General features: G+C 28.9%; 2 protein-coding genes across 3 annotated transcripts in view; one reads left to right on the top strand and one right to left on the bottom strand.

Annotated features, from left to right (window-relative positions):
- The first annotated feature begins 63 nt into the window (after positions 1-63).
- On the top strand, positions 64-3635 carry LOC112684012 (protein king tubby). The gene is made up of 9 exons (XM_025555302.1): positions 64-383; positions 462-585; positions 1510-1611; positions 1816-1970; positions 2034-2201; positions 2270-2491; positions 2598-2715; positions 2801-2953; positions 3289-3635. The coding sequence occupies exons 1-9, from the start codon at positions 336-338 to the stop codon at positions 3420-3422; spliced, it is 1224 nt and encodes a 407-aa protein (XP_025411087.1). The 5' UTR covers positions 64-335; the 3' UTR covers positions 3423-3635.
- An 883-nt stretch (positions 3636-4518) lies between these two features.
- Positions 4519-13824, bottom strand: part of LOC112684061 (putative uncharacterized protein DDB_G0282133) — a 28146-nt gene continuing 18840 nt past the window's right edge. Inside the window, exons 3-5 of one of the 2 annotated variants that reach the window (XM_025555361.1) lie at positions 12589-13817; positions 11966-12508; positions 4519-4602 (exon numbers count right to left, since the gene is read on the bottom strand). In XM_025555361.1, the coding sequence (XP_025411146.1) occupies positions 4555-4602; positions 11966-12508; positions 12589-13817 (1820 nt within the window). In that variant the 3' untranslated portion in view covers positions 4519-4554. The remainder of the gene's footprint in view (positions 4603-11965; positions 12509-12588; positions 13818-13824) is intronic. The other variant, XM_025555360.1, reaches the window with a different exon arrangement.

The raw sequence follows: 13824 nt of genomic DNA on the forward strand, positions 1-13824 counted from the left end.
CGAAGACCGTACGGAAAACCGTGATTACGGCATAGACCTTGTACAGCTTAAGGTTACGGAAACATTGCTATAGTCTTTGTACACACGATATCATTGTCGCACTGTGTTAATGGGTCTTTGAAATTTTGTTCGGGGGATCACGAAACATAAATAATGTTCCTATCCCGCCTGATATGATTATGAAGACCTTTATGAATAATTCAACCGCGAGCGTATCGTTATTGAGAAAACTGACGTTTTCCTTGCTCCAGTAGGACGGCAGTACGCGGCTATTGAACCGTTGGTCCAGTCACCTTGTAGGGCATTCCGTTTGTGATTTGGCACTCAATCGAACAATGTCGGCGACCACTCGAAATGTCCGTCACCAGACGCTCGAACAACAAGTAAACAATACGTTTTTTCAAAACAACATTTATCGAATCTGGGAATAATTTTCATCGTTAACCCGTGTTTATTTACAGAAACAACTGCTAGAGATGAAAATGCGGCAAATAAGACAAACTCCACAGATTATCAAAGCTTCTGACAATGTTATACCTAGTGCTAGAATACGGCCCAAATCTGGCCGGACATTAGAAATGAACTGTAAGTAGAAATTTCAATACATTTTTCGAAGATATTTATCGTTTTGATTGATACACATTTCTAATAAAAGTGTAATGTAGTATAGTACTCTTCTACTAATGTATTATTAATTGTTCCTACCTAATCAGGTACAAATAAAATAAGAATTACTTACACATTTTTCTTATTTTATTTGTGTATTCATTCTGTCTTATTTTACTATTATAATTTTATTTTAAGGTAGAAAATTCAAAGAATATAAATACTAAAAGAAGGTTTTAGTCACAGTGAAAAATATAAATAAGCTATAATTAATTTTAATGCATGTGTTATTTATTGTTATCTAAATTTTAAATTAACTGACAGATGACAAATTCATAAATTGTTAGCTTCGCTTTTAAAAGTATATTGTTTATTTAACAAATTTTTAACCCTCAAATGTAGTACATTAAAATATATCAGTATTTAATATTTTTACTGATTAATTAAAAAAAAATAATGTAATAATATTTGTTTTATTTTTATTCAATTAAATATTTTTATTGATCTATTAAAAAATCTTTGTTTTGAACTAAAATTTGTACATATATCTAGGAATAAAAAAATTAAATAGCTGTACTTCTACATTATTCTTTTCAATGATTATCTTGGCTGATATATTTTATCTATAAATTTTATACTTTATGCAAATATACTTCCTTGAATCACCTTTATAGTCCATCTTGTTTATCTAATATATATTAAATAATAAAAACATATATAATAATAAAACATAAACATACAATGAGTTAATCATTTAAAATTTTTATTTATATGATATAACATATTTGAACATATCCTAAATTATTTATATGTATAATTTTGTAATAATATGTTTCCTTGACCTAGCATTAACTATCAAATAAAATTGTTATATTAATCAAAGTAATTTGTTTGTTTTTTTAGGTTATGATGGTCCATTAACTTACGCAATGATGAATAGCAGTCCCGATTCTAGTGATATATTAGGTGTGTCAAGACATTCTATAAACCACGATATTATTGAAGGTTTGTTTGAGTAAAGTAAGATTATATATTACATGTATACATTTTATAATTTTTTTTTTTTTTGTGCATTTTAGTTTTTATTTTTGCATGAAATTAATTAACTAAACCATTTTATTAAATTCTAATTATTAAAAATGTTGAGCTGATATCATTGATATTCATTAATTAAATTAAAATCTATTTTCATTAATGTTAATTGTTTAGATATGAGGAAAGAAGTAGCAGAAATGACAGTTGATGAGCGTAGAGCATCTTTAGATACTGAAGATGAAGAATCTAGTTCCATATCTCCAGTTAAAAGTTCTATACACATTAAAGAAAATAGCCCATTTATTTATCCTTCTTCTGCTATTACTGAAGTAAATTATTTAAATAATTTTGTATTTTCCTAGTGAAATATATTTTTATATATTATTTTATAGACAAATGAATTGGAAGGAGATGTATTTGGTAATTTAGAAACATTTGTTTTGGAACCGGCTGCTCAAGGTGTTCACTTTAAATGTCGCATTACTAGAGATAAAAAAGGCATGGACCGAGGACTATATCCTACATATTATTTACATTTAGATAAAGGAAATGGGTCAAAAGTAAATCAGTAACAAAATGTTTTATTTTCAATACAGTTATGTTATTGCATTATTCTTTAATATTTTAGATTTTTTTATTGGCTGCCCGTAAACGTAAAAAAAGTAGAACATCAAATTACCTCATATCCACTGATCCAACAGATTTGTCTAGAGGGGGTGATGCATATGTTGGCAAGCTTAGATCAAATTTAATTGGCACTCAGTTCACTGTATATGATAATGGTACATCACCATATAAATCAACAGTTGAAGGAGTGCTAGAAAGGCAAGAATTAGCAGCTGTGGTATATGTAAGTTATTAAGTATCTTTTATTTACTGTTTACAAAGAAATATAATATTAAAATAAAAAAATAGTAAATGGTTAATACTTGTAAATATAATTAACTGTTTTATAGGAAACAAATGTGCTAGGATTCAAGGGACCACGTAAGATGACTGTTATAATACCAGGCATGAATAAAAATCACCAACGTGTTAAGATAGCTACAACAGATAATTACAGTTCACTATTAGGTAAGAATTTAAGTTAAACTTGATTACAACTATTATCAATAATACTCAATTATTCTGATGTATATCAAAAAAAAATAATGTTTAGAATATTATCGGACAAAAAATATGGACGATCTTATAGAATTACACAACAAAACACCACAATGGAATGAAGAAACCCAATCTTATGTTCTCAATTTTCATGGAAGGGTCACTCAAGCTTCAGTAAAAAATTTTCAAATTGTTCATGACAATGATGGTGAGTCAGTCACTCATATTAGAATATTGATATTAGTTTTTAGAATAATAATAAAAATAATATCTTTATTATTTATTGTATTGATAGATTTTTAAAAAGTAAGTTTGTATTATGATTTATGAGTTTTATAATTTATATATAGTTCATATATATTATAATCATAAATTAAACAATAAATTCAAATTATCCGAAATAATACTCAAACTGATATATGAATTTTAAATACGTAAATAAATATTGTATTTTTCAAAATAATTAAAATAATTTTTTTTTTACTAAGTTAGATATTTTATTAAAAATACATATATATTATTTGTATAATTTTTTTTTTTCAGTTGATTACATTGTCCTTCAATTTGGTCGTATTTCTGATGATCTCTTCACAATGGATTACAGATATCCGTTGTGTGCAATGCAAGCTTTTGCCATCACTCTTAGTAGTTTTGATAGCAAATTAGCCTGTGAATAGTAGAAATATATAATATTTCCAATAACATTTCTTAAAAATAATTTAAGTTAATTCTTTAAATATTATAACTTTGAATCTCATATATTATGATCTTAGTTGTCTATTTTTTTTTTTCTAATCTTATATCACTTTAAACAGGTGGACGCCTATTTATTTTTACTTATGCACCAAAAATTTTTAATTTATTCTAGTCTCTATTCTTTTATTTATTATTATTATTATTATTATTTATGTATTTAAATTAAGTTTAGAACTTTAAATGAATGACATTGAATGTATTTATATTATTTTAGATCTTATATTGTTTTTAAATTGATAATTATTATTTTGATGTAAATGTACATCAAATTTTTAGAACACTGCCATTAATTGTGCTGTTGTTATGATTTAAAAAAATGTTATACATGAATAAATATTGAATATTTCCTACTTAAAATTTTAGTTGGATAAATAAAATAACTTGTACTGCACTTTTTTTTTAATATTCAGTAAAAATCTTTATTTTTTCTCTTATACTAATTCAAAATGTTATTATTATACATCTGTATTTAATATAAATATACACATTCTGAACAACTTAAGAAAGTTATTTTAAAAGCCTATATAATATTTTATCATTTTGAGTCGTATGTTTTTGCTCACTCAATCTATTATTTATTGATAGAATGAGTATTTATTATAATTTCCAAATTTTAAATGACAAAAATTAAGGTGTTATTTACTTTTTAATTTTTTTTACTTTTATATAATTCTTAATATTTAATATTTTTTTTATAGTATTAATACTTTTAAATTGCAACAGTTAAATTATTATTATTATTATTTTATATTAATAAGTTATTGTGTTATGTTTAAGTTTTATATAATTTTTCACTTATCACATATCATATGATACTCACAAATATATTATGCACTAATATACCAACTATTATTATTAATGTAAGTCTTTAAATTTTTATGTGCATGAAAACTTAAGTGCCTTACACTTGTGCCTTAATTTATTACATAATTTTACTTTTTAATTTGTAATTTATTTGTAATAGCTTTAAAACTTCTACTTATATGGTTATTTGTAAAAAAAATATAGTGAAGAAAATAAAAGATTTAGTTTGTTATATTTTCCTTAACAAATTTAAATCGTATTCATGTTCGGTGAATATCCCTGAAGTACATTATTAATCTGAAAAAAAAAACAAATATTATTTTATTAAATAAGTGTTTAAACAGGAATTGAATACAAAATACTGCAAAAAATATGAATGTTATCAATTTTTAAGTTATATTTCTCAATTGTTAAAACTCTGTAACAAACTGCAATGTTTATAGGTAAATTAAATATACATTTATTATATAAAATAATATGTAGTTCGCAACTTATGTGTATAACTGCATGATTGAAGAATTTACTACATGACAGAGAAGTAAAATATAAACTTGTAATCTGTTATATTGTGACTATGACTGAGTAAATAAATATATGTTATGTCTTAATTTAGTGTTATTATTTTTTTTCTGGAAAGGACGCCAGTAAAATATTTAGCCCTGGGCCACTTTTATTTAAACACGGCACTTGATGTACCTTTGTATTTAGTGTTTGTTTTGATTTTGACTACAATATGATTCAAACAAAACTAAATAGTAATGAATGATTTTATTATTAAAAAATATATTTATTAGTGTCAGGAAAAATACGGACCAGACCAACTAAGCTCTGGATTAAACTTATGTTTAAATCTATTCTAAAATGATATATATAACAAGAAAGTTAACATAAGCATTTATAATTTACCGATATTGAAATAAGGGGTAAAATAAAAATCCTTATACAGCATTACAATAGTTGATCCGCGACAAAAAATTTTATGACAAATTTGTTTGTTGGTTCTTTTAGATAAGGATAATAAGAAAAAAAAGTCAATCTATTCTTATTAAGCCATATATATATTGACACCTTAGAATGAAAAAGAGACCAAACCTAATGACAAACGCTTGTAGTAAGTCCATCGAGTAGGCTAACTAGATTAATTAAATAAAATAAAACTGATTCGAATTACTATATAATATTTTAATAATTTTTACACGAGAAAAGTTTTAGACTGCAGTTCTTCACATATGGATTACTTTAGTCTTTACAAGATGCAAGTCAGAAGTGAGGCCCCGAGTAACATATCAGTTCCCCTTTTATAATAATATTACCTAATTAACAATATCAATACAATTCACATTCTTAAGCCGGGTATACACGACGCGAGGCTTGATGCACGAGTCAATATTCGAAACATCTTTCGCCCTGTCTGAACTTGCCTCGGGTAATAAGCGAGTCAAGCGAGGATACCTCGTGGCGAGCGGAAGTTTATAGTCGGTATTTGGACGCGCGTCAAAGAAGATTTGCACGTTTGTTTCGCGTCGTATGATTTGAGTATTTGAATTATTATATAAGTATGACTACTTCTTTGAGCGTCGTGCCTTGCACGTAGCGTATTGCCGCCATCGTTGCCCCGCATTAACCGTGGCTCGCCCTAAGTCACATTTACCGCGGTTACATGCACAGTTAAAACCGATTTAACTCAATTCGAATTAGTTAACTCCTGGAGTTAAATGCATGTAAACGACTGTTAATTCAGTTTTATACCAATTCGGTTTACCTAAAACGGTTTAGTTAATTCACATTTGAAATGCGCATTGGAAATAACTACGGGAGTTCAAAATGCATATAAACGGATGATACTACAACAACCGAATCAGGATTGCGGTAATTTGTTGTGATAAGGTATAATACACGTTATCAATTATTAAATTTATAATCAAGGTGGATCTATATATAGATTATAGGTAAATCGGTTTAAACTGTGCATGTAAACGTTGCCACGTAAACTGGTTTGGTGGAAGTGTATTATCCTAATACGGTATTACTATAGTATGTATACTTGTGACCTAATTCGAATTGATTCAATACGAATCAAATTAATACGAATTAATGGATGCATGTAAACGTAGTAATTGTTTCGCACATAGATACGTATTGTGTAAACATTTTTAGGTGAATCAGATGTCTCGCGCATCAGATTCGCGTCGTGTAAATAATCTATAACAAGGTTATTTCAACTATTTTACAATCTATATATAATATTCATAATTAATGCAATCTATAACATTACAAACATCACGTGATACTACACACCATACACGTCTTCTATAGAGGTTTGGCCAAGGGCGTATTTGAGGGGGGAAGGGGGCATACGCCCCTCCATAGCTCGTATTTTTTTTTGAATATAACACATTGATTTATTTAAAAAATGTAATGTATAAATAATTAAGAATATAAATTACTAGTCTATCATTATAATTTGTTATAATTTTAACAGGAACATGAGCTGTAGGTAATGAACTGTAAATTATTTTTAAGTTTGTATTGAAGAAAAATTAGTTCTCCCCTCCTCATGGCCTCAACACAAATACGCCCTTGGTTTAGGCATCTTTAAAATATATTTTAGCGCAACCATGTTTCGTCACCAAAATATAGTACCTATTATTTTTTTATACACCATGAAGCCGCAAATATTCTACCGCTGATAAGACGGCTATTACTATACTAATATTATTATCTTGAAATCGAAATTATGACTACAGGAACAAGAAGTTATTTTTAGATTAATAACAAATTGCAATAACTACAACTGATAAAATATAATTTTGTCTTGTTTATACTTACATATCTATTACCACATTACATTGTGCTGTGATAGGGTGCTTTAGTGTTATACTGGAAGTTTGTAAATTATACTGTTCTATTATTATTTACTTACTTATTCTTCTACTATACTTAGTTAATAATTATTAATTAGGTACATCTTTAAAAAAATGTCTACTAAACGTCAGTTGGCATTGTTCAATTTCATGTCATTAAAATTTAAAAAGACTACTGACGCCCAAAGCAGTGAATATTACTTCAATTTTTAATACATTTTTCAGATATTCTGTATATTGTATAAAATACATACAATACAAATATATTTATAACATAAAATACATACAATACAAATATATTTATAACAGGGGGCTTAGGATTTTGATCATGGTTAATAAATTATTTCCCCCTCCCTTAGATTTTTTCCCAGTTACGCCACTAACTATAATTATAAATAGGATATTATATAGACAAGTCCGGATTAAGACCTTCAGAACCAAGTGATCGATACGTGGTTGTGGCCCAACACCAAATAAAACAATTTTTTAAAACTATGAAAACAAGTTGAGCACTGAATATATCCCCATATCCACAAATCTAGCCATGTGCCCTCACTTACCATACCCGTGGTAGTTAACATGGTTGGCAGGTGACCAACGTCCATTAGTTCAAACAAGAAAGAATACAAATATTCTTGTAGGTACTATAAAAAGTATAAGATCACTCAATGTACTTTTAAGCCGAGAAAACTATGGGCTCTTTATATGTGAGCCCCGGGGAAGCCCCCCAGTCCTTTTTAATGCGGACTTATACAGTACAATGTATATGTAACTTGATATCGGTGAAGCATTGATTAAAATTAATTAAATACGAATAACTAAACGTTTTAACAATTAAATATTTTATGTAATCATCAGCAATAGTCATATCTGAAATATTTTCCTTTTATCACATGTATTTTGCATACAAACAAATACAGAAAAACCGTACATAATATTTTTTTATCAAAAGCCTAAGTATATTATACTTTTCATTTGTCATTTTCATTGTACCTATTGTTGTAAGCGAGTAGTATTTAGTATATATATTATTATTATTATTATTATTATTATTATTATAACTATTATTATGAATGTATACATAACATGTACGCGTAGGCATTAGTCCTTTATGTGGGGAGTAATGCAAGTAAGCATTTTTGGATTAACCGGACGCCTCTCGCCGTCCGTATAACCAGTCGTATTGTAACCAAGTACATGAACGGTCAATAAACGAACTCATAATAGCAATTTGTTCACGAGTCTTAACCATTTTTTAATCCTTTACTTTATTCGAAGTGCGAACTTATAAACGTTACATAGTGTCGACGGACTCTAACGAGTTTAACCGATCCGGCCTATAACACTATGTTTAATTGTTATTTTATAAGACGTTCGCATATAATGTTTGACATGTTTTTGTTGACTTATCTATACTAAGAAATAATTCAGAAGAGCGCGTCAACTATTCATCCTATAGTTGGAACCAGGGGCGTCATTTGTGGGGAAGGAGGAAGCAGGAGTATGCATTTGCCCAACCCTAGATTTTAAAGTGATTTTCGGCCAGCTGTCGAGTCTACATTATGGACCGTGATACACATCAAAACATAATACATACAAAACATTATGAGTTAAGACTTAAGAATGATCTTAATATCTTATCAGCGATCCATTATTATTTATAAGAAGATCACAGAAATGCTTTGCCACTGAAGTTAGTGAATTGTTTTTATTTTTTGTTTTCCAAAAATGTCATGAAGTAATACTTAAATATTCCCTTAGCAATATTCATTCATATTAAGTTATTGTTATAATACTTATTGTAAGTTTTTAGCAACAATAATATATGTCGTAATTTTAACTACGCGTTAACATTTCATTCTGTTATTTAATATATTTTTAAAAAATATACGTTTACGCATGCACCTATACTATTTTTGTTTGATGTTCGCATGTCAAATAGTGTTTACAATTTTTTATCATTCAAACACCAGAACAAATAGTTGTCAAAATGTCAACTATCGGTCGGATTTATGACAATTCATTAATAATAATAGAGTTTTCAATACAAAAGCATAACATGAATTAAAATTATAGCATCGCTATAAGCATACCCCCATGTAATTATAAAATTATTTTTAATAATGTATAAAAAAAAATTAAATTAAATGATTTGCTTGCGACGGCACACCACAGTATTACATATACAATAATAATGAATCCAATAAATTAATTCGCCTTCGACGGCACACCGCAGTGTTATATATAAATAATACAATAATTCAACAATAAAATTATATAATTTGCCTTCGATGACAAGGCCCGTCGGCCTTTACACTAGTGAAGAAAGCAATTGAATGATTTTCAAAACAGAGAAAAAAAAATAATCGAATAATCGTACGATTAGTACTCGAAAACAAAATAATCGATTGAAACGTCGACAGAGATGGTGCCGACGGCATTCACCACGAAAGCTATGACCGTCGGACACCACATTGACGATAAAATGTGTCATTGCCACCACACTAAAACTGAAACACGTGAACTTAAGAAACTTTGTGGCACCGAGAGCATGACTTGAACATTAGCCAAAACATAACCGATAACGTTTGAAAACATAGAATAACGAACACTTTCATGCGACAACGATAATAACGATGCAATTACGTATCCGGTCGGTCGAACCATGGAGTAATTACTCTATGGGTCGAACACGGAAGCTTATCACCGCCGTCGACGATGGCTGTGGATCACAGCTATAGATAATATTATCTATATCCGTGCTGTGGATACGCAAGGTTTATAGATAATATTATCTGTAAACCTTAATGGACAAAAATGCCGCACAAAAATGATAACATGAAATGAAGAAAAATTATACGATAATAAACGATAATTAACAGTACAGTTACTATGTGTCCTATAGGTGAACGCGATTTTGCAAGCGGACGGGCGGGTAGTTGACGCGATATTCAACGCGAGCGAGCGATCTATAGATGTGCACTACATATCCAGAAAATAGTGTTTGTCGCCCACATCAGAAATAAAAATATTTCTTTTGACCCGAGCGAATAATATTGTTATCGTCCGCTCGCCCTCTTGTTCATCGTCTAAATAGGACGTTCCGTATACAAAATCTATTTTTAATTTTATCGCGTCGCCCGTTCGCAAAATCACGTTCACCCAGAGTACACCGGTATAGTACTATAAAGGCGCGTCCACATAGTATGCAAACACGACAAGCAGCACACGCACATACACAGCATTCGTCAAAAACGGTGTGGACGCCTTTGCAAACATCACACACAGCGCATACATGTGTATTTCGTGTTTGCCGGATTGTCGGTACATCAAATAAAATTATGACTACTATTGGACGGGGTTTTTCGTTATTTTGGTGTATTTACTGTCCGAATCTAAATCCGAACGCAATAAAAATAAAATGATCATTGTCACTTTGTCAGTGTACGTGTAATGTGTAGGTTATAAATTATAGTGTAGGTTTTTTGAAATTACATAATTTAAAGTGGACTTCACTGACGACCAAATATTACAATTAATCAATGAATATGAAAAATATTTTTATCATATTTTTATCTAGTTTTATCTGTTTTTTTAACTAAATAAATGTAGTTATCTTTTATATATTATCCAGATAAATTTTTAAATAGTTATCAATTATCTTATCCATATGAAATTTTAATGTATTATCCGTTCTTATCTAGATAATATTTTGGTTATATATATACAACACGGGTCAATATATACATTTAGCATACATGTAATTTAGAAAAAACGATTTTAAACCAAGCCAACGATGATAATTTGTTGACAGTCTATAGTAATTGTGAAGGAAAATTGTGAATTAACAGGTAATAAGTTTGAGTGCATTTATATGAAAATTATATGTAGAAAGTATGTACGAGTATTGTATATATTATTTTATGTTGTACATAAATTATTATACATAGTACATATACACATATTATTATTTGGTGCGCAATGTTGTGATTTTATCAGGTAAAAAGGGATATGGGCGCAATCGTGTTGCTTTGTGCAATCGTGGTGTAATTAGTCGGGTCAAAAAATTAAAAATTGCGCAATCGTATTGCAGCCATTTAAAGCATATTTCAAGCGCATACTATCAGAAGGCGATAATTCCAAATTAGAAGTTTTTAGATCTAATTTTGAAATCATTTCTTGTATTTTCGTACGAAAAATACGTACGAATGATGAAATAATTAAAATAATTTTAAAAATATTTACAAATTAGTGAAATATATAAAAATATGTAAAATAAAAGTATCATCATTTTAATAGGAATGATTTAAATCATGAACATTTCTTATCAAATCTAAAATATCTTGTTCTAATAAAAATATGCATTTACATATAAATTCGTTCCCTAATTATAAATATTATGTTATAATTGTAATGTAAACTTTACCTACATTTTTACTGTGGTCACCATCGTTGTTTATTTTCATTGTTAATTTATATATTTTTTTATGTATTAAATTATTATTATAATATTAATTATTTAAACATATCTGTGCTACAGATTCTGTGGTGCATCACACTCTCGACACGTGTACGTGACACCTCAACACGCGTACTGCGTCAAATTAACCTTATTGAGTTTTACTCTTCCTAACGAAAAATTGTAACTTTGCCGGGTTTACAGATTAATAGATTTAATGGATATATGCACGCACACTCGTAATGCTGCATTAGTAATTCGCTACTACGAGTAAATATTAAAGTGAAAATTTTTGCTACACGATATAGGAACGTTAAATATGTGTGATTCATTTTACCTGATTTCGAAAAAATATCTCTACGGCAAACATCACTTGTCGGCAATATTCTTCTACTTCTGGACTGTTGCTCGAGTACGAATCTGGCAAGTTAGTATATACTTGAGTTCTAATCTCGTTGGTCAGCATATCTGAAACGTATCCTCGTGTATTCGGTGCTTGTTGCGCAGTTCTAATACTGTCCCATGATTCATATTCATTGTAATCGATGTTGGCTCCGTTGATTTCACTATTATACATATGTTTTTGATGTTTTTTTGTGTCCACATTAGATATCGAAGAAAGCAATTGCTGCGAGTAAGGTTTATCCAAATAAATTCCGGTCTTAGCGGTTGGTTGGCGATACGTATTCATAATCATCGTAGATGAAGCAGTCTTAGGTTGATTATTATACGAGTCCGTATTCGGATCAGAAGTGGATTGGTATTTTTTTTTTTTTAGACTGGCAATCGTTGGTAAGTTAAGGACAGGTTCGGAAGTAGTTTTTGGAAGTATATTTGACATCGGGCTTAACATACTGTAGTCTCGTTTTACTCGCTGGTGCTAATAATTATATTATCATGAAAAAAAAATCATAATTTATAAAAATGTAATCGTAAAATAACGGGGCGAATAAGACTTACAAATATATGGTTTACAACTGTGTTCAAAATCTTTCGAAGACTAAGGATAATTGATTGTACGACAGAATATGTTAAATTGAGTTGTTGAATAACTTTAGCGTTTGGAAAACTTGCCTGTGTCAAGCCAAATATAGCCTTTGTTCCATCTAGCGGGGCCTCGACTGCTTTTGAAATTATAGAAATTATATTTTGTACAGAAATATAATCTAAAGATGAACTTGAAATGTACTGGTTATTATTTTGGTTATAAGCTGATGGTGTTTTAAATACACTCGTTTGTGAGATATCATTATTTTTTGAATAACCGTTATTTTGATTAGGTCGTTTATTTAATGAATAATCATTTTTCTTTAACGACCACGAGTTAACACTTGATGAAGGATTTATTAGATCGACTTGCTTATATATGTGTCCACTGTTCTCCTTAGAACTTGGTTGATTAGTATTTTTTGATATATCTTGGGGTCTATTTGAAAATGTGTGATATGGATCATTTTTATAGTATGTATTAAGTATACTATCGTAATTATTATTTGGCATATCCATTGGCATTTGATTATGTATTGGTTGAGTTTTTAATAAATTATTATTATTTAAATTACCTTTGTCAGTGATACTTGATGGAGACTGTGTAGAATTAAGAATATAGATGTCATTAGGATCAGCAAATACACGAAATTTTACATTCTCCTTTTCGGTATTTTTTGGGTTTTCGATATCTATATTGTTTGGTTTATCAAACATAGCAAGGCTAATCAAAACTTCAGGTTTTTCAGATTTAATAATGTCTGATGAATGTATTGCATTATCAATATAATTTGCATTAGTGGAGGTTTCAGATGGTTTAATCGGAATTTGTAACACTTCATTTTTCAATTTTGATTCTAAATCAGATATTTTATCATTAAAATCTTTCAATTTATTTTGTGACCATAGTGTATCATAATTTGCATTAAATTTATCTGGTAAATTTGATTGAGAATTAAGAATTACATTTTCTTTAGAAGCCTGTGTATTTGTTTGTGATGGCGTTTTAGGTTCCAATTGTAAATCAGAAATTTTGTCAGGTTTTTTTTCTTCTGTAAAGGGTTTTGACGAAGAAGAAATTGAAAGTGACGGTGATTTAAATTGATCTAATGAGGAATTATTTTGCGGATATTGAGAATAAGGTTCAGGTTTTAATTGTGACGGAAGAGATGATTTTGGTGGTTGTAGTGACTGTGGTGTATTTTGTAT

Source organism: Sipha flava, unplaced genomic scaffold, assembly GCF_003268045.1.
Source record: "Sipha flava isolate LNK unplaced genomic scaffold, YSA_version1 23_pilon_pilon, whole genome shotgun sequence".
Taxonomy (NCBI): Eukaryota; Metazoa; Arthropoda; class Insecta; order Hemiptera; family Aphididae; genus Sipha; species Sipha flava.

What these genes read in the sequence shown, in the direction of transcription:
- LOC112684012 (XM_025555302.1), top strand. Translation starts at nt 336, where the DNA reads ATGTCGGCGACCACTCGAAATGTCCGTCACCAGACGCTCGAACAACAA. An exon ending in CCGGACATTAGAAATGAACT is followed by an intron (nt 586 to 1,509) that starts GTAAGTAGAAAT and finishes TTGTTTTTTTAG; the next exon opens with GTTATGATGGTCCATTAACT. An exon ending in ATAAAGGAAATGGGTCAAAA is followed by an intron (nt 2,202 to 2,269) that starts GTAAATCAGTAA and finishes TTAATATTTTAG; the next exon opens with ATTTTTTTATTGGCTGCCCG.